The following is a 21,129-nucleotide window of genomic DNA, read 5'->3' on the forward strand; positions in this document are numbered from 1 at the left end:
TCCAGTAGTTTGAGCTGCGCTTTGATAGACCAGTCAGTCAGTCAGTCACCTTTTCTTTTTATATAATATTTAGATTGTGGGATTTTCAAAAAAAACCACGCAGACGAAGTCGTGGGCATAGTGGGTCTAGTTTTATAATGAAATTAAAAATAAGTGTAACAAAATATTTAATAGAAAAAATGGAACACAAAAATGTAAATTGTAAAAAACCTGCAAAACATTATCAGAGTATCACATATCGTTAATATTATTGTCGATCCAGGTTTTGTACTTTTCAATGTCTGTGAAAACTACGTATTCATTAGGATTGCATATGGCTTCATCAACTCTTGACAATGTGACAGATACGATTCCTCGTATGTACCAAGCACCGACGGCATCTGGATTGTCATCACGTTCTTTATCTGGAAGGAACACTTGGAATCCGCTTCCACTGTCACCATTGCATGCTGAGGTTCCTGCAAAATTATCATTCACATTATTCACATTACTCGCGATATTGAAATAACCGCAAAAATAAAAAACCGGCCAAGTGCGAGTTAGGCTCGCTCAACGAGGATTCCGTACAACAGTCGTATTTTTTCGACATTTTGCACGATAATTCAAAAACTGTGATACATAAAAATAAATAAAAATCTATTTTAGAATGTACAAGTGAAGACCTTTGATATAATAACCCCATTTGATATAGTTATCTTACTTCGAAATATGAAAATACTAATTATTAGTTCATGACCACAATTTAATTTTTTTTTGTGTGATATAATCACAAATTCACGGTTTTTAGATTTTTCCCCTAACACCAGCTATAAGACCCACCTACCTACCAAATTTCATGATTCTAGGTCAACGGGAAGTACCCTGTAGGTTTCTCGACAGACAGACAGACAGACAGACAACAAAGTGATCCTATAAGGGTTCCGTTTTTCCTTTTGAGGTACGGAACCCTAAAAAGAGAAGATGTTCACACAAAAAGTCGTTGCTGCTAAACCAAGAATTTAAAATTAAATAGCTCCCATTAATAATTGGTTTAACGAAGTAGATAATATGGTCTTTGTTTCCAAAAAGAAAATGTATATATAGTCCGACAAGGGTGTTTTGGCGCGTGGCTAATGTTCCGCTACATTGCTGCCGCGACATTGCTGCCTAGCTCGGAATGTAATCTCATATAAGCTTATAGAGATTGTATGGGGACCAGTAGTGCCGCGACAGGACTGTGACAGCTGGTGACAGCACTGATGCGGCAGCGCTGCTGCGTGCAGCGTGGTTCAGAATCATACCTTTAGCCTCAATAGCTCAACGGTTAAGGATCGGGCTGAAATCTGATGGTGCGCACGTCTCGGTTCAAACCCTACGCATGGAACTGTTACCAAACCTACTCCTAGCACAAGCTTTTCAGGAAATCGGTACGTAAAAATAGTTTTCGGTGGAAAGGGTGAATTTAACAGTGACGTTTTTTTCTCGGCTTATTCCTCAGTAGTAATAAATAATTTAATGAAAAATTACCATTGTGGTATCCAGCACAGAACTTTTTGTTGTCTGTGAGAAGTTTGGCGTAGAAGAGAGGGTTACTCTTTAAACAATTACTCTCTGATATTATGGGCATTTTGGCTTGGCGAAGTTGCGGTGCTAGAGCATCTGTATTCTCGAATCCCCATCCCACAATCTGAAAAATTATAATAGAAGCTTAATAACCAGAAATAACCAGATTTAATTATAATAGAAGCTTAATAACCAGAAATAACCAGATTTATCCCTGTTTTTGTAAAATACCATAAAATTATATATAGCATACGCCGGAAGACGCAGCGTTGGAAGACCCCCACTAGGTAGAGGGACGACATCAGACGAGACGCAGGGAGCCGCTGGATCCAGGCGGCGGAAGACCGTGGCAGACAAGAGACCTATGTCCAGCAGTGGACGTCTATTGGTTGATGATGATATATAGCATAACCATGTAACATGCTACAAAACTATTTTTTAGTAGATCTATATGTTACAACTTACTTACATGGTCTTAAAACATTTTTAGTTTTATTCGATGAAAAGTAAGTAAAGCCCTTGACTGCGCTAGAAGCGACCTACCAATTTTTTAATAGTGTGCACAAGTGCTATTTATTATTTTTTTAAAAATAAGTGCCTATGTAGGTACTTTGCTATAAAAGTTTTATAACATTTTACATGATTAGACACACTTTTGTACATAATATTTTGTCTCAGTAAACAAATATTTCAGGAATTCTTGAGTTAATTTGAAATTTCTCAAAAAATTGCATTACATATTTAATTATAATACTGTGTAGATACGGCTAGCGTCATTATTGCCTGTGATTTTGTTTTTTCTACTCAACTGAAAGGAACTAACTAACTATTAATAACTAATAACTAACTATTATTGATATGTCATCAACCCATCGCCGGCTCACTACAGAGGGTCTCCTCTCAGAGTGAGAAGGATTTTGGCCATAGTCTACCACGCTGGCCATGTGCGGATTGGTAGACTTCACACACCTTTGAGAATATTAAGGAGAACTCTCAGGCATGCAGGTTTCCTCACGATGTTTTCCTTCAACGTTAAAGGAAGTGATATTTATTAATTTAATTAATTAAAACGCACTAACTCCGAAAGTTAGAGGTGCGTGCCCGGGTCGAACCCCCGACCTCCGATTAGAAGGCGGACGTCCTAACCACTAGGCTATCACAGCTTTTATAGATTACTGGCTGGTGCCCGCGACTTCCTTCGCGTGGCATTAGGTTTTTTAAAATCCCGTGGGAACTCTTTGATTTTCCGGGATAAAAAGTAGCCTATGTCACTCTCCAGGTCTTTATCTACACCCATGCAAAAAATCACGTCAATCCATTGCACCATTGCGACGTGATTGAAGGACAAACCAACAAACCAACAAACAAACACACTTTCGCATTTATATAAGGGTACGGATTGATACACATAACTTACCGTTCCGTAAATATCAGAAGAGCTTGGTAGTCTGTCAACAGCTTTCGGGTACCATATGCACGCAGGTTGTATGTAATCATTAAACACTGCTTCAGATTTCAGTTTTAGGAGAGCGATATCACTATCTAAACGCTTGTGATTAAAATCTTGATGAACAGTCAAACTATACACCTGAAACATTTATAGAATAGTTTTATAATCTTTCCAGTAGTTTGATGCATTGATGTAAGTAATTACTCTTCACTGTTAATAGAAAATTGTTAAAATTGGTCTGATATTCTGTTTGTATGTAGCTTATGAAACCATACTACATAGTAAACAAAAGATAAGTTTAGGTAACGTAACGTGAATGATAAGATTAATCTCTCATATTATGGTCGGGTCGTGGTACGGGTAAATGTCGTGCTTGAACATCTTTATTAAGACGTACTTCTTCATGACGCCCACGACTTTGTACGCGTGGATTTAGGTTTTTGAAAATCCCGAGGGAACTCTTTGCTTTTTCGGGATAAAAATTAGCCTATGTCCTTCCCCGGGATGCAAGTGCTATCTCTGTACCAAATATCAATTAAAACGGTTGAATGGATGATCCGTGAAAAGATCACAATACTGATCCAATTTATCAAAATTGGACCAATAGTAGGTAGGTACTCGAATGCACCTCATTTCAAACGTGGATGAAGGCGAAGGCAAGGGCTTGTAACAATCATTATATCCGAGTAGTACCTTATTAAATAGTTCACTCTGTTATCAATAAGTTTGTTGAATAGATGCTGAGTGGTGAGCCTCGTAGTTTTTCTATACCTGGCAGTACGAGTAGAGTGAATGCACCGCTGCAACAACTTCAACTGAGGAATTTTAAGTCTCAGTCCACATCATTTTGTGCTGACGCGTTTAGTCTAGATCAGTGTTTCCCAAACATTGCTCTGCCATGGCCCGGTAATTTTCACATTGCCCCTTCGTGACCCACTTAACATTTTTTGACCCAAGCTGGTTCCATTAGGTAAAATAATACACATTTATTAATAGTAATAATATTATCGATAGTTGGTAATATTTTTAAAACAATGCAGCCCGTACCGGCCCGGGTTGCGACCCGGCAAATGGGAAACGCTAGTCTAGATCATTATTTACATGTTTTTAGGGTTCCGTACCTCAAAAGGAAAAACGGAACCCTTATAGGATCACTTTGTTGTCTGTCTGTCTGTCTGTCTGTCGGTCTGTCAAGAAACCTACAGGTCACTTCCCGTTGACCTAGAATCATGAAATTTGGCAGGTAGGTAGGTCTTATAGCAGACATTCGGGAAACAATCTGAAAACCGTGAATTTGTGGTTACCTACATCACTCAAAAAAAAATTGTCGTCATGAACTAATAATTAGGATTTTCAATTTTCAAAGTAAAATAACTATAATATCAAGTGGGCTATCAATGAAAGGTTCACCTGTGCATTCTAAAACAGATTTTTATTTATTTTTATGCATCATAGTTTTTGAATTATCGTGCAAAATATCGAAAAAATACGACTGTAGTACGGAACCTTCGATGCGCGAGCCTGACTCGCACTTGGCCGGTTTTTTTAAAAATAACTTACTTCTCTTTCTTGGGATTCGGTGTCTCCTCCAATCAAGTTGAATTTCCCGAGGACCACACTGATAGTTTCTGGCAATACAGGTACACTTCTTAATGTAACACAATGTGCAGCTGTGCAAAAAGACGATTGTTTATTCATTTTCACCTTTTTGTTTTATATATTTAGATTTGTTATTAACTACAGACCTGTTAATACATGATTCTTGGAAATCAGTGTTCCACCGCAGATGTATTTTATATTGGCATGATCAATTTTATACAAAGCTACATGCCAAGGCCAGTCTCCTGGCTTGGTGGTGGCTCCATTGACAATCAACTCCGTGTGCGTCACTTGACGTCTACCACAGTTCCCCTTTGGTGTCCTATCTGGACTCTCGGCCGTATCTTGAAATCCTTGTATGTAGTAGTCTAGATGTCCCTGAAAAAAGTTATGTCCATATTTTATTTTTAGGGTGCCGTACCCAAAGCTAAGCCTCCGTCCCTTCGGATGCGAAACCCTAAAATTTTAACCCTAATAGATTGAGTTAGGGAACAATAATGTTAACATTATTGTTCCCTAACTAGCTAACTATGTAAGCTAATAAAATTAGCATGTCGGTGACGCGACCTTGAAGTGTTTACCCATCCAAAAATTGTTCAACACGCCAAAAGAAGTTTTCACTTCAGTAAGCAAACTCTAATTAAAATCAGGAACATGTAAGGACGAAGCTACTTACCAGATCATAAGGTTTAGCGCAATATTCCTTACTATTAATCACAAGACTTGTTATATAAGGAACAACTCCCGGTGTGAGTCCCTTCACAGTAAATTTAATTCCATCGTGTGGTTTAAAAAATCGTATGGTGAATGAATTGTAATAGTTGAGAGACACTCTTGCATAACTTTTGTCCTCCTGAAACGAAAATTTAAAAAAAAAATTAAGATTAAGTCATGAAAATTTTTTTTTTTGATAAGTTTTTATTAATCCCGTGCCCCTTTGGTTTCTACACTGCATCGTACCGGAACGCTAAATCGCTTGGCGGCACGGCTTTGCCGGTAGGATGGTAACTAGCCACGGCTGAAGCCTCCCACCAGTCGCAAGCATAAGCTAGTTAAATCATGCAATTCAAGGGATAGTTTCGAAATCAGTGCAATTACCTACAAGAGTAACAGCCGCACGCAGAGTCGCATAGTAAATCGTTACTTAAGTTTAGTTAAAACGATACAGAGCTAAATCTCTCACATAAATCTGTCTCGTTTTAAGTCAATCTTAAGTAACGATTAGCGACTCTAAGTGCGGCTGTAAGTGCCATAAAATATTATGCTTACCAACGTAATGCTTGCATCAGAGTCGAACGTTATTATTATATTAGTATGCAACGGAAAATTTTTGCTTATACTGAGATTGTATTTATTTTCTTCCTCAGGAGGTAGCCCAGGTTCATAATTTATGTAAATATCATAGTCATCAGTACATGGTGCATATCCGACCGCTGGATTTATCAAAATTGACTCTTGCTGTATGCTGACTTCCACTATAGCAATCGCTAGCAGTATTATTATCAGTTGCTTCATTGCTATTACTTTCAATATTATTTTGTATCAAACAATTATTATTAATTAATACAATGTATTTAAATCTAAAAAAAACAACATAAAATGAATTTAAACAATTGAACGTAAAAAATTACAGATCGAAAATATCATCTAAACCACCGTGACGAGGCAGGGTGCCCAGAACGCTGGCAGCGTTAGGTACCTCGTTGAATGGCCAGACTAATATGCTGACCGAAGTAACTGCTAGCCCTCCGATCCCCCGTGGATTCCGCGAGATGGGATGAAAGGTCCTTAAAAAAGGATCTAGTATCCTCACCCCACGAACCCATGGTCTCCACCCCAAAAGGCACAAATATGAAACTATTTTCTATATTCTAATATTTGCGCCTCTTGGCCCTTTCTGCCTTAGTATTTATTTAATATAAAATTAAATTGTAAATATTTATTATGTATTTCTCGATACTTACTTGCGGTTTATATTCACCAAAACACTCAACTATACTGTGTAGGTCTTGACTCTTGACAAATGAAGATACCTACCAACTGGTTTTGGATTTCAATATCAACAGGTATTGAAATGACGCAAATTAAACATTTTTGCATAAAAAATTGATCTTTTGATGTATTTTCCTCATCCTCAGCAGTCTAAAGAACCTGTTAGACGTGCATACTAGCTTAAAGACTCGCGTGGTATGCGATGTAGGTACCTACCGTCTGCTCTTCACTTCTCCACGCGTGATCTAGTTTTGTACAGCGAGCAATGCTGTAGAATGTACCTACTGAAACTTCAGTACATTTATTAGTAGTTCTTTTGACCAGTAGAGCTTATCCATACTAATATTATAAATGCGAAAGTGTGTCCGTCTGTCTGCTAGCTTTTCACGGCCCATCCGTTCAACCGATTTTGTCGAAATTTGGTACAGACATAGCTTGCATTCCGGGGAAAGACATAGGCTGCTTTTTATCCCGGAAAATCAAAGAGTTCCCACAGGATTTTAAATCCATGCGTACGAAGTCGCGGGCATCATCTAGTAATGTATAAATGGTTACGGATTTTGAGCCCCTAGTAATGTTAACAATCTGTGAAAACGGAGATATCAAAGCCCTCCATAATAAAATGAGCAGATTTTCTTCACAAAAGGAATTTTCTTCGCTAAATCCTGGGACATTGAAAACTGATGTTTCTTAAAAATCTAAAATCAATATCGGGATTAGAGGAAATAAGCTGAATTTTGGAATACTTCATTTTGGCGTTCTAAATGTTGGCTCAAAAGTCACAGAAAATTTCATCCATGTTTCATAAGTTATTCAAGGTTCGCTAATTTGACTTGACTAGAAGGAGTTAAGACTAACCAAAACCTTAGGTATTTCTTCTGGCATTATTTTTTAGAAACATAAATTTTTGCAAATTCTCACATTTTTTGGCTATTACTCAAAACTACTTTTGCTTTTTAACTGCTTTTTAGAAGCAGGACGACATAACATGAAAAACTAATTAATGATGCTTGCGACTTCGTCCGCGTGGATTTTAGGACTTTTCTAGATCCCTTTGGAACCCCGCTGATTTTCCGGGATAAAAGAAGAATATGTTTCTCTCCAGGTCTTTAACTACCTTTACCTACTTAGTATACATATAAAAATCAAATCGATCCGTTGCGTTGCTCCGTTGCGGCGGGGTTATAGGACAAACCAAGAAACAAACACCCTTTTATTTCACGTTTAATAACGTCTGTCGCGTTTCACCGTTACTATTCCAAATTATATCAGTAGAAAAAATGTGATATTCTAGTCGGTATATAAAAGTCACCCAAATCGGCACCAGTACCTATAGGTCTATTCGTAATCCAAAACATAATTTTTTATCCAAGTGAGATACTTGGCAACATCTGTGAACACCACATACTGGTCTGGGTCACATATAGCGGCGTCTTCCCGGGAAACTGTAAGTGATACTATGCCTCTAACAAGCCATGTCCCTGGATTGCGTGTGTCTACGTTTCGTTGCACCATGTCTGGAATGAAGACTTGGAAAGCGCTGCCACTATCTCCATTACAGGCCGAAGTATCTGTCAAATATAATTGATTAAATTATACCTGGTCTGGTGAGTGGTTTCATCCGTGGCTAGTTACTTACCGGCAAAGCCGTGCCACCAAGCGATTTAGTGTTCCGGTATGATGCCAAGTAGAAAAGTATGGGTTTGATGAAACCACCATACCCCTTCCAAGTTAGCCCTGTTTCATCTTGGACTGCATCATCACTTACCACTAGGGGGATTGCAGTCAAGGATAGAGCAATTAAAGAATATATAAATATAGAAGATGCCGCAGACCTTAGTGGAAAAACACTAAATCAAGAATAAAAACCTATACCTATTAAGTAGTGGTATTTTAAGCCATAAGATGAAAAATTCTTGATAGTACCAGGAAATGGAATATGTAATGAAAATCTTACGATTGCGGTAACCAGCGCAGAATTTCATATCGGTAAGAATGGAAGTGTAAAAGTTCGGGTTACTTGTCATGCAAACACTATCTGCTACTATGGGCATTTGCGCTTGTCGGATGGTGCGTGATAGGTGGTCAGTGCTGTCGAAACCCCAGCCTACAACCTGTAACAAAACCAACATGTGTATTATCATTTCAAAATCTTTTTTTATTAATTTGACTTATTCGTATGCCGTCATTCCGTTGAAATTGGTAAAAAGTCTTATTTTCCTATTTACTTAGTGTAATGTGCATTGTAGCCCAAACCAGATGGTTTGAATTACAATAAGTAGATGATTATTGTTAGGTACCATTAAGCGTCTCTGATGATGCATCTCTGTGGGCATTGGAATTCTCGAATGGCTATAGCAGAATCGTTGAGTTTGGACTCACCTGTTTTGTTTTTATTGGTGCTTTTCAAAAAACACATACCACATACGAACATATCGTCCAATCTCAACTTTGGACAGTGCATCGAATCCAAAGCAAAAACTGTAGGCAAGAAACTTGGCATCCTCAACAAAGTCAAACGGTACTTCACGCCGAAACAGCTTCTTACCCTGTACCAAGCACAAGTTCGATCGTGCATGGAGTACTGCAGCCATTTATAGGATGGCTCTGCCCAGTATCAGCTTGATGCATTGGATTCGGTGGACCGTCGCGCCAGACGAATCATTGGTGACGAAGCGCTGGTCAATTCTAAACTGCAAGGTTTGGAACATCGGCGCAAAGTAGCATGTCTTTCGGTATTTTACAGGATATATTTCGGAGAGTGTACTGAAGAACTTTTCAACCTCATTCCTCCTTCATCTTTCTACTATCGTACCGCAAGGTATCGCCAAGGTCTGCACCCGTACGTAGTCGAAATTCCCCGGATACGTAAGAAGCAATTTGCCTCCTCATTTCTGATTCGAACCGCCAAGATTTGGAACACCCTTCCAGCATCAGTTTTCCCACCGAATTATAATATGGCTACCTTCAAGACAAGAGTGAATAGGCATCTTCTAGGCAAGCGCGCTCCATCTTAGGCTGCATCATCACTTGCTACCCAGGTCTGATTGCAGCCAAGCGCTAGTCTATAAATTAAAAAAAAACGAGATAAGCTTGATTTCTATCAGGTATGAGCAGTTTTATCAGTATAGATAAATTATAATTAAGTACATCAGTTTACATTACAATCATCTCTAATAGACAGCAAGGTTGGGACATATTGTTGGGCTTGCTAAAAAGACGCCTCTTCCTTTTGAGATTAGGGTAGGTAGGTAGGCTCAAGTTAGACACAGCAGGAACACCGTTGCAAGAAGGGCATTGTATAGCTATTACTATATTAGCTATTAATATTAGCTTACCGTTCCTGATATTTCATCAGTCAGCAATTTTTCGCTAGCTTTGTTGTACCAAAGACAAGCCGGTTGAATGTAGTCTGTAAATACAACTTCAGTCTTCAACTTCAGAAGAGCAATGTCATTATGCACAAACCGATATTGAAATTCTTCGTGCATGATTATTCTGTGAACCTAATAAGGGAAAAAAAATTGTGATGTTTCAGTTCTCATACTATTACTCATTCTTAAGGGTTGTCATCCCTTTCTAGATCCTCCCACGTACAAGTTAATCAAGGGTAAGGGATTTAACTCTTTAGTTTAACAGTTATTATTATTACCAGATGTAAGTCTAATCTTTTGTTTATATTTATCTGTTTGAGGCACAGGGGAGGCAAAAAGGTTGAATTCAGATTTTCCAAATTCGGTTACACGTCCAGTTATCGATTTAAGACAACGCTGCTAACCTAGCACAATGACTGGTTTGACATGATATTATAAGTACCTATATACGCTATCGCAACTATTCCACACGTCCCTTAATCAACGAGAAAGTGAAGAGATTAAAAAACATACGTACTTCTCTTTCTTGAGATCCGACATCGCCTCCATACAAATTGTATTTCCCAAGAACAACGCTCAAAATATCTGGCGAAAGTGAGACTCCCCTCACACTAGCGCAGTGAGCAGCTGTAGGTATAAAATAAAAGGAAAAGTTGACTGACTGACTGACTGACTGATCTATCAAAGCACAACTCAAACTACTGGATTAATCGAGCTGCAATTTCGCATGCAGATAGCTATTATGTGGTAGACATCGGCTTAGAAAGGATTTTTGAAATTTCAATCCCTAAAGGGGTAAAGTAGGTAAAAAAGTATAGTACAGCACATAAAATTAATGTAGAGAAACTTAAAAGTTTTTAAAAGGAACTAAATGATGATAGTTGTATTATAATAATATTCTGTGATGATGACAAGTTTAAATAAATGCCTGTCTATTTTGTGACCAAGGAATTTGTAACTTCTTTACCTGTTAAAACAAAATGTTTAGAGAGAAGAGTTCCACCACAGATATATTTAATAGACGGATAGTCAAATCTATATACTGCCGCATGCCACGGCCAATCCCCTGGTTTTGTTTGGGCGCCATTAACAATCAGCTCGACATGTCCAATTTTGCGTCTACCGCAATTTTGCTGGGTCTCATCATCGACGGTGTTCGCAGCGTATGCATCAAGAAAGTGCTGAAATGTGAGGAATAGGTAGAATAAAATATTTTAGCGTTTAAACTCTCGTGAGTGATTTCCATTATATATAATATCTGTCAACGGCTGTACTCACGTATTTAGTAGACGTCGGCGCGCAGTCTCAACCGCGACGCGTGCGCGAACTGAACTCTTGAAAAAGGACCCCGGATGGGTTTGAAACTAGTCGGGCTAACGTCGACTAAATACGTGAGTACAGCCATTGACAGATGTTATTATGAATTGAATTATATTAAACTAGCTTATGCTCGCGACTTCGTCCGCGTGGACTACACAAATTTCAAACCCCCATTTCACCCCCTTGGGGTTGAATTTCCATAAATCCTTTCTTAGCGGATGCCTATGTCTTAATAGCTATCGGCTTGCCAAATTTCAGCCCGATCCGTCCAGTAGTTTGAGCTGTGCGTCGATAGATCAGTCAGTCAGTCAGTCAGTCAGTCACCTTTTCATTTTATATATTTAGATAATTATGTTATTATTGACAACGTTATAGGTACTTTTACGCTCGGTTTTTCTTTTTATTAATGTATTAATTAGTTAATACTATTTACAAAACCATACACCTAAGATACACTTAAACAGATCCGTATGTTTTAAATTTATTTTTTAATAATTTCTACCAAGTTTCCAAACGAAAAAAAAAAATCTCAATGAAACGTGGACATAGACAATTATTGGTCTTGTCCACAAATGCAGGGATGCTCAGCGTGATACGGAGTGAGCTATGTTGAGTGTCTCTCTGAGGGACAAAATCCGTTACGAAAGAAGAATCCGTGGGAAAACCAATTTAACCAACATAGCTCAACAAATTAGTAAGCTGAAGTGGCAGTGGGCAGGCCATGTCTATACTCTCGCAGATCCGATTACTGCTAGAGCAGACGTGTTCTGGAGTCGAGACCACGTACCAGCAAGCACAATTAGTGATGACCTCCAACCCGCTGGGCTGAAGACATTAAGACATTAAGAAGCTAGCTGGCAGTGGGTTGATGAGGAAAGCGGAGGACCGTGTCAATTGTGTCCAGCAGTGAACGAGGTTAATTGTGGGGGTGATTGATTGAATGAAACTTTATAAGCAACTACAGGTATTCAATCTGTAGATAGACTCTAACGGATTAAGAGTCCGTGAGGTCCAGACCTTCGCTATTTTATGAAAACTGAAAGTTTCTATGCTATGGAGGAACAATCAGCTACTATAAAGTTTTGATCATGGTTGCTTTGGCAGATAACACGAAACAAAGACATATAAAATCTTTTTTTATAGTATTAAAAATAACGTCATGCATGGCCAGACACTTAGTATCATGGCAACCGAACCCCCTGCCAGACACCCAAGAAGTCTGTTTGTTATCTGCCAAACCCACCTTGATCGAAACTTCATAGTCGCTGAACGTTCCTCTCTGAGTTGGGGGCAATGCGCAGAGAAACTTTCAACTTTTATAAAATAACGAATGTCTGGCCCACACAGGCTCTTTCTCTACAATGTTTGTCAGTCAAACGCAGTACACAAAAACTGAAAATTATTTTACCGAGGTGTCTTACCACATTTGGTTGATTGCAGTATTCCACATTATTAATTTTGAAGCTGGTTACATAAGGGATCCTTCCGGGAGCAGTTCCCTTCACCTTGTAGCCGTAGAAAATGTGATGCGGGTCAGACGTTCTATATTGTTGCGTTACCGCTGTACCATTCCTCATGGAATATGGCGTGAACGTGTTATCTGCCTTAAATAAATAAACTAAAATTATGATAGAACATTATCCATGATTTCATACTATCACTTGCCATAATAAAATCACGTCAACCTGTTGCACTGTTGCGACTTGATTGAAGGACAAACCAACAAACCAATAAATGAACTAACCAACAAACAACACACACTTTCGCATTTATAATAAGGGTACTGATAAGGGTAGTGATTCTGAATATTATACCAGTAAGTAGGGTTTTACTCAAAATTTATACTTTTCTTTTCGAAACCAATCTACTTACAAATTGCTAAAACTGAAATCACGTCTTCTTCGGCCGAACTCATTTTGACGGTGATTGTTTTTGAAAACACGAAAACATTACCTGAGCATGGAAACGCCAAACGAAATGTTTTGTGTAAACGTTTTTAGGGTTCCGTACCTCAAAAAGAAAAACGGAACCCTTATAGGATCACTTTGTTGTCTGTCTGTCTGTCTGTCTGTCTGTCTGTCTGTCTGTCTGTCTGTCTGTCTGTCTGTCTGTCTGTCTGTCAAGAAACCTACAGGGTACTTCCCGTTGACCTAGAATCATGAAATTAGGCAGGTAGGTGGGTCTTATAGCTGGCTTTAGGGGATAAATCTGAAAACCGTGAATTTAGGGTTAGATCACACAAAAAAATTAAATTGTGGTCATGAATTAATAATTAGTATTTTCAATACTCGAAGTAAGATAACTATATCAAGTGGGATATCATATGAAAGGGCTTTACCTGTACATTCTAAAACAGATTTTTATTTATTTTTATGCATCATAGTTTTTAAATTATCGTGAAAAATGTCGAAAAAATACGACTGTAGTACGGAACACTGAGTGTGCGAGCCTGACTCGCACTTGGCCGGTTTTTTGTATGTGTGTGTGTAGAGAAAAACACTACGCGCAGGAGACTCGGTTTGATAGAATCCTTCGATCAGTCCAGACTAATAATTTAATCAACTTACCGTTCTAATTTGCATAATAACATTCACATCGGCATTGAACTTAACTTCGATAGCAGCGCGTAAAGGTAATGCTTTGTTCGCGTACAAGTAGTACTGGTTCCTTTCTTTCGGGGGTAGTGTAGTATCATACCAAACAACAATGTCTCTCGAGTCATTACAAGGATACACAGCTACAATTGGGTTCCCATAAGGCATGCCATTTGGGATACTGTTACCGTTGATGACTTTTAAAAGAGACGTAAAGATTAGTAAGACTCGCTTCATCTTCTGGTAGGAACCTAGAAATTTCCCATATTAGTAGATATTATACTTAATTTAATAGGTAGCCTTTAGTCTTATTAAAAGACTTCCAAAAAGGAGGTGGTTCTCAATTCGGCCCGTTTTATTTTTAATGTTTGTACAACGATTTTTTCGAGGTTACTGGACCGATTTGCAAATATATTTTTTTAATCATCAGAAGAAGTTTCCAGGATGGATTCAGAATTTTTATGGGACTACCACGGAAGCTTTTGCTGTTGATTAAAAAAAATTTTATTAATCGTTCAAGAAACCTCGAAAAAATCGGTGTACATACTACATAGTACGTTAAAAAAACTCGGCTGAATTGAGAACCACATCCATTTTGGAAGTCGGTTAAAAAAAGCAACTGCCCAGTTTCTTGCTGGTTCTTCTCGGTAGGAAAGGCATTCCGAATTAGTGGTAAATGCTTTAGAAGTTTAGACGATTCAAAAGTACCTAGTCGTAAAAGTTTAATTGAATTTTAAAAAATGATTTTGATTTTGATTATGCATAGGTACCTATTCTCCACTTATAAGACTCTATCACTAGAATACACTCTAGTTCACAACCACTGTCTTCAAATAAAGAAAATTATAGATACTATTGTAGGCATATAAGTCACTTGGAGATCATTAATCAAAAACTCGCAGTCTCAGTCTTTCAAGTTTTTTTCTCTATATTTGTCTCACGCTTGCTCTGTGACGTAATTCAACTGAGGTAGTAAAGCTGATAATGAGTTAACATTATAGGTAACTTGATGATGCCCGCGACTTCGTCCACGTGGATTTAGGTTTTAAAAAATCACATAGGAACTCTTTGAATTTTCCGGGATAAAGAGAAGCCTATGTCCTTCCCCGCGATCCAAGCTGTACCAAATTTCATCAAAATCGGTTGAACGGATGGGCCGTGAAAGGCTAGCAGACAGACAGACACACTTTCGCATTTATAATATTAGTATGGATAATATTATATGTTGATAACCTGTGACTCTTAACATTGTATGATATCAATCCTCCTAACGTTTCAATAGCTAGGTAAACATGCCAAACAAAGTTTCAATCAACATTTCCTGCGAAGTGCGAACTATTCCTGCGCGACAGGTCGAGATAGCGATCGGGGTATGAGGCGGGGGGCACGCCCCGAACACCCGCACCCGAAAACACTAAAACCACAGTTTAACGAAATACTACCAGTTGTTCGACGCCTTTAAAGTCGAGCGATGCCGCCGCTCGTGTAGGTATATACGTGTTCCTACGCAAATATGCAAGGGTTGTCACAAAATTGGGATTAAAATCGCGGGGAAATCGATGAAATTTTAGACCCTTGTTCTGTTTAGAATTCGTATAGCATCCGTAGACAGAACAGTAATGCACCATTTTATGATAGAACTTACTAAACGACACTTAAAATATTTAAAACCACGCTCACGTAAACCCCACCATTGCTCTGTACAAGTACATTCGTAATTATTGGACTGTATATTTCAAGGCTGTGCTAAAACCCAAGACACTAACCCACTTTTTAATACAAAAATAAAAAACCGGTCAAGTGAGAGTTAGACTCACAAACGACCATCATACTTTATAGTTATACCATCGTACAAGAAATCTCAAACCAGTATAGTAAAAAATCGCTCCAACAGCTGTTAATGACGGACAGCGCCATCTTGATTTAGAAACTAAGAATCTGATGCCCGCGACTTCATCCGCGTCATATTTTTTTTAGGAGGCCATGCCTCGAGGCCTGTACCCCCGCTTGGCCGTTCCGGCCAAATGGAGAAGACCCGCTCATCATCATCCGCGTGGTTTTCACTTTTCAAAAATCTCTTTGATTTTCGGGGATAATAAGTAGCCTATGTCACTATCCAGGTTTTTAACTATACCCATGTAAATTATCAAAAAACCAACAAACCAACACACTTTCATATTTATAATACGGGTAATGTGGGTCATCATACCTGATAGAATCTACCTACATTAGTACTTAGTAATACCTAATACAGTGAAACCAGTAGGTATTGAATTGCACTGAGAAAAGGCGCATACCAATTTTTTTACCGGAATCAAACCTGTAACTAATAGGGAAGAAATGAAAATGTATTGTATGCTATGTATTATGGTTGAGAGTCTATTCTTAATAAAATTCTTTGGGACCACAAAACTTGCCGGCAACATCAAAGAGGTCAAATCGCAAATTATTTTGCTAACGAAATTCCCGTCTATAGGTACTTTTCACCATGATCCAAACTTAGTCGCTGATCGTGCCTCCCTGTGTTGGGGACAATACGTAGAGAAACTTTTAGCTTTTATAAAATAACCAAGGTCTGGCCCTTGCGGGCTCTTAGTCCATAAGCGAATTGACTGATAAATAAAAAGTGCAAATTTTCTTCAGTTTTCTTCACGAAGTGCTGCGCCACCTACCCAAAACTGCAGGGACTGAAAAACAAAAGAGGTTAGAGGAGAGAGGTTGATGCAAAGTACGTTCACGTAATGATATTGTACTTGTCTCAGAGATGGCGCTGTACAATACTAAATTAAATTTTTATTTTTATTTCTATTTTGTTTATGATCTTATGGTATAGGTGTAATCTATGTAATATATCGGTAATCGGTCCGTTTGTCACCCCTGCATATATTCTGCACATCTTTCACCCGACTAGGTTGAAATTTTGAACAGTTACTGTCGGCACTTGCGTGAAGGTTTCCGCATAGTACCTATTTTAGGTAGGTAGGTACCTATCGTCAAGGTAGCACCTGAGTAGCATTACAACATAATATAACGGGCAATAAGCCAGTAGGTACCTATATACCCATGTAATACTTAGTAGCATTGCCAGCAAGCACTAAATTAAAATGGTAGGTTTAACCTACGTCTGAACATGTAAAGACAGTGCCAGAATTTTTTTGATATTTTACCTTCTCGAGTTGTTACCTCTTGAATTGGTATTTGTATTTGAAAATATCTATGAGGTTTCTTAGACAGTTTTAGCTGAATAACTACTGTTTACGAAATAATTACTGTCAAAGTTATATTAAACTAGCATGACAACGGAACCATACCTACTTACGCGAGATCTGATACATACTTGACCAATTTTTCATATTACAAGTCTCTCAAATAATACAAGTAAAATAAATTTATCTTTTAGCTTCGCCGCAACCGGGAGAAAAAGCAATAAATTTCTAATTAATCCCATTCAGAATGCCCTAAAGTCACGAATAGTTAACTTCCGTGTGAGATTCGAAGATTACCAGGACCTTAACAGTTAGGGTTATATTGATATCGGGGGTGAATGACCACGCCCTCTGTCAATTGGACATAGAAAAACCTGGAATAGTTTTCAACCTAAATGATTAGTAAGTTAGTAGTAGTAGATAAAGTTTTAAAATGGTAGATTACTGTTAGTACTGTTAATAATTTATTTATCTTTTTTAATTTAATTTTTAATGTAAGTAGATCTACACCACGTTATGAAATGAAATTTAAAATATTATGTTAAATTATATGGAGTGAAATATATTTCTGCCGGGTTTTGCAAAGCCCCCTCACTACTTATTTTAAGAATAATATTAACCTGTCAAACAATTCCAGGAAGAATCTAGCTTATGCTAGCAGTACGACAACAGTGCTACCAGGGTGGGGTATTTTGGTAGGTAATCAAATAATTAAGATGTTAAGATCGTTTGAAAGATCAGATTTTTTTTGTGTTCGTAGGTATATGTATTGGTATATTGGTATATTATTATGTCATTGTTTGGTGATGATTATAGATTTTTGTAGAGTCAAACTAAAGCTTTAGTTTTAGTTTGTTAAAATTTATTGAGCTTTAGCTATGCGCCCGGTCTTTTTGTTTGTTTTAATTTCGACTCTACAGTGTTTATGTTCGCACGAATATCCTCACAAGGTTTACGAATGCTCATTACTGTGTCCATATTGGTTCCGTAGTTATCTCAGTTGGTACACGACTTCTAGCCTTAGAAGTTGGACCTAGATTCCTAAGAAAATATAATTTAAGGAAACGTGCTAGCGAACTTGGCTATTATTTTTAACTGCCTTTAAAAATAAGAAAATGTTTGTATAAGTTTCGCTATTCCTTTCAAATCAACTGAATAGGTAGGTAGGTAGGTAGGTACCTAAAATGTAAAGACTTTTTAAATTGCGTAACGTTTACTTATTCAATTTTACACAAAATTAAAATATTAGGTAATTCTAATTACCTACCTATCTTGAATATTAGTAATATATTTTCAACGCATATTTCGCTAAACCGTCTAGTTATAATAATTGATACCTATTTGCTATGCTGAGAAAAAGGAATCCTTTAAGTTACCTAAATGAGTTTTATTGTTTCCAACCTCCAGATAAACGTTGGTACTGATTCTGAGCACAACCAAATTTTAGAGTATGCGCATCCTCTTCTTACTTATGTAATATGAAAAGGACAGATGCAGTTTGACAGTTTCTGTCAAACCTCGTGAATTGCCAGTCGCGAACATATTGTTTGAAGTAGCGCGCACTAAAATTTAGTCTTTGAATGTATAATTCATGTTCTGACCTTTTTTAGCAATATTAAAAAGAAAAAGATGTAGATACTCTGAATTTCGTTCAGAGAAAGACAACAGAATCGGCGCCGTTATCTAACGGATAAATTTGACGTTATGACCGTTTTTTATTGGGAATCTGTCAAAATGTGTATAGCTGGATAAAGTTTATCTGGAGGTTGTGAGACAGGCCCTTAGGCTGTGATCTAAACGCACCTACTTTTATTTTGCTCAGACTTATTGTTATAAATCTAATTAAAAAATACGGCCTTAGCATCCACATACCCGAACGACTGATCCGTTGCAAAGCAAAATAATTAAAGTTTGTTCAAACCGATTTCTGTCGATCGCTCATATCGCGTATAATCCCTTTCTCGTCTCGCCCCTCTCGTGACTTCGCAGGATTGCGATGTTGCCAACCAACTGTATGAAATACCGGCTGTAATATGACCATGGAGTAAACAACCTACACTGACAGAGTAAACTCAGACCCAACGACAAAAAGCACGTTGTACACCAGTCAGGTAGAGTTCATTTTACAGAACATTGCTAGTTGCTACTCTAGGAATATGATAACTCTATATGGAAAAATAATAGAGTCCACTTCCTTATGTCCAAATAGAAACAATTAATTCAATCCACGTATTCGCCTAACGGTTGACGATAACCGCACACGAAGCCTAATGAATACTTTTCAATTTATCTATAGGAAGAAGGTATCTACAGTATAATAAATGCATAAAATATGAATCACCCGGCTTCGCAGGAGTAGGGCTTACTTTTGCCCTACGACCCCAGAATTCTAAGTAAGAGAAATGTTATATGCTGTTCTACATGGGACAGCATGGGTGTCGCCGATTTCAGCAACTCACTCATACAAAGTAGTTCTAAATTCCTTTCCTCTAGCATACAAAGCAACTGTAACGTGATGCAAATTGGTATGTAAGTAGGTAAAAAGGAACAACAAGGTTAATTTATCCGCCAAAACAGCCAAATATTGTACGTCCAGCATGCGATATGCACCACCCGCCCTCTTGTTGTTAAACATGTAGGGAAAGCAAGCCACCAAGCAAACAAGACGCACTACCACCACCACCAAATCTTTCAAAACACACTCAACGTAGGTACGTTTAATTTCGACACTAGAGCATCCGCAAGAGGGCCTAGACTTTACAATGCACAATAACAAAATCCCGCAAAGTAACACCTGCTTCTATCCAGAAAATAGGTAAGTATGTTTTTACAATAATAAGCACTGATGTTCCACTAGACATCTGCGCGATGGCAAGCTCGCGTTTCTTTACCATTTCTATACCTATTCTGAATTCTGATCATTGCGCGGTTAGCGAAGTGATCAAAGCTCCTTTAAAATTGAAGGTTAATCTAACAAGAATCAGATCGATATAAGTCAGTTCATTCACACTATCAAGGGCAATTTCATCACAAATTGATCAGTCTATTTCCTTATTGCCTTCACGTCACTGATAACAACAGCTTTTGCGAGTTATGGTGACGGCATACTTACGACAATAATGTATAAAGAATAAAAAATGTAATTAGAGCCTGGAATGTAAGAATTTTAAACCACTAATAGAGCTTTGCCAACAAGTTTTCAAGTCCGAAATTATTCCAAAGAACTTTAAGCCCTAGCAGACGATTTAATACAGTCCGGGCGGATGATTTGGTGGACACCATTTTATTGATAAGATCCAAATTAAGAGATCATCGTAGGTCACTGCCATATCACAAACGATCAACATGAAGGCAATGAGCAGACCATCCTTATCGTAGGAATGATAGCCGTTGGTGCTAGCAAATTCTACCGCGGAAGCGTAGTGTGGAGTACATTGGATCAACGATATGAAGAGGTGAGGGTAAGTGGCTGGAGAGAAAGGTGAGATATGTGTAGCAGTGCTGTTGAGAAACGTCTGTGTTCAGCAATGGACGTACGCAAGCAGAAATGAAGAGCCTGTGGACGTTCATTGCTAAACTGCTTCCTTTCCCAACACTTAAAACACTGTTAGAACAAGACAACATTAAAACTTAATTAAGAAACTTAAATGTCTGCTCAAAGTTCTATAGATCGAAGCCTGTCCTCAGTATTTCTAAGCAGTATTTAAGTAAGCTTATGATTAAGAGAGTCTTGTCGCAATCGCAAGTTTACCATGACTCTACAAACAGCGCAAAGTAATCAGGTGCTTACGTATTTGAAGATACGCCTCTGAAGATTTGAATTCGAACTTAGAAATTATTTACCCATCTGTTTCTCCTTAAACTACTAATGTCTTCCTAGTGTGCGTCTATGCCATTATTACGAGTATGGCAATTTTAACCTACTTTATGATACACCAATCGAAAAAGCAGTTAAGGTGGGATCTGAAGAACGCACTTTAACTTTTCTCAACTCCAGTTGCATGAAAGGTAGTTAAAGTTAGTTTCGGTTACGGTTAAATAACCACTAATAA

General features: G+C 38.0%; 2 protein-coding genes across 2 annotated transcripts; both read right to left on the reverse strand.

The window, feature by feature from the left end:
- Window positions 1-156: 156 nt before the first annotated feature.
- On the reverse strand, window positions 157-6,715 carry LOC117984014 (chymotrypsin-C-like). Its single transcript, XM_069499678.1, has 8 exons — window positions 6,556-6,715; window positions 5,861-6,171; window positions 5,268-5,444; window positions 4,738-4,969; window positions 4,553-4,662; window positions 2,960-3,130; window positions 1,507-1,666; window positions 157-458 (listed from the first exon to the last, which is right to left on the reverse strand). The coding sequence occupies exons 2-8, from the start codon at window positions 6,104-6,106 to the stop codon at window positions 232-234; spliced, it is 1,323 nt and encodes a 440-aa protein (XP_069355779.1). The 5' UTR covers window positions 6,107-6,171; window positions 6,556-6,715; the 3' UTR covers window positions 157-231.
- Window positions 6,716-7,808: 1,093 nt separating this feature from the next.
- On the reverse strand, window positions 7,809-14,122 carry LOC117983778 (chymotrypsin-like elastase family member 2A). The gene is made up of 7 exons (XM_069499677.1): window positions 13,841-14,122; window positions 12,699-12,877; window positions 10,925-11,138; window positions 10,475-10,584; window positions 9,922-10,089; window positions 8,541-8,697; window positions 7,809-8,154 (listed from the first exon to the last, which is right to left on the reverse strand). The coding sequence occupies exons 1-7, from the start codon at window positions 14,106-14,108 to the stop codon at window positions 7,922-7,924; spliced, it is 1,329 nt and encodes a 442-aa protein (XP_069355778.1). The 5' UTR covers window positions 14,109-14,122; the 3' UTR covers window positions 7,809-7,921.
- Between the last annotated feature and the right edge of the window lie 7,007 nt (window positions 14,123-21,129).

The sequence above is a fragment of the Maniola hyperantus genome, chromosome 7, assembly GCF_902806685.2.
Source record: "Maniola hyperantus chromosome 7, iAphHyp1.2, whole genome shotgun sequence".
Lineage (NCBI taxonomy): Eukaryota > Metazoa > Arthropoda > Insecta > Lepidoptera > Nymphalidae > Maniola > Maniola hyperantus.

What these genes read in the sequence shown, in the direction of transcription:
- LOC117984014 (XM_069499678.1), bottom strand. Translation starts at nt 6,106, where the DNA reads ATGAAGCAACTGATAATAATACTGCTAGCGATTGCTATAGTGGAAGTC. An exon ending in CTGATGCAAGCATTACGTTG is followed by an intron (nt 5,445 to 5,860) that starts GTAAGCATAATA and finishes TTTTCGTTTCAG; the next exon opens with GAGGACAAAAGTTATGCAAG. An exon ending in CTTCTGATATTTACGGAACG is followed by an intron (nt 1,667 to 2,959) that starts GTAAGTTATGTG and finishes ATAATTTTTCAG; the next exon opens with ATTGTGGGATGGGGATTCGA.
- LOC117983778 (XM_069499677.1), bottom strand. Translation starts at nt 14,108, where the DNA reads ATGAAGCGAGTCTTACTAATCTTTACGTCTCTTTTAAAAGTCATCAAC. An exon ending in ACTGCAATCAACCAAATGTG is followed by an intron (nt 11,139 to 12,698) that starts GTAAGACACCTC and finishes CTCACATTTCAG; the next exon opens with CACTTTCTTGATGCATACGC. An exon ending in TCGGATCTCAAGAAAGAGAA is followed by an intron (nt 10,090 to 10,474) that starts GTACGTATGTTT and finishes TTCCCTTATTAG; the next exon opens with GTTCACAGAATAATCATGCA.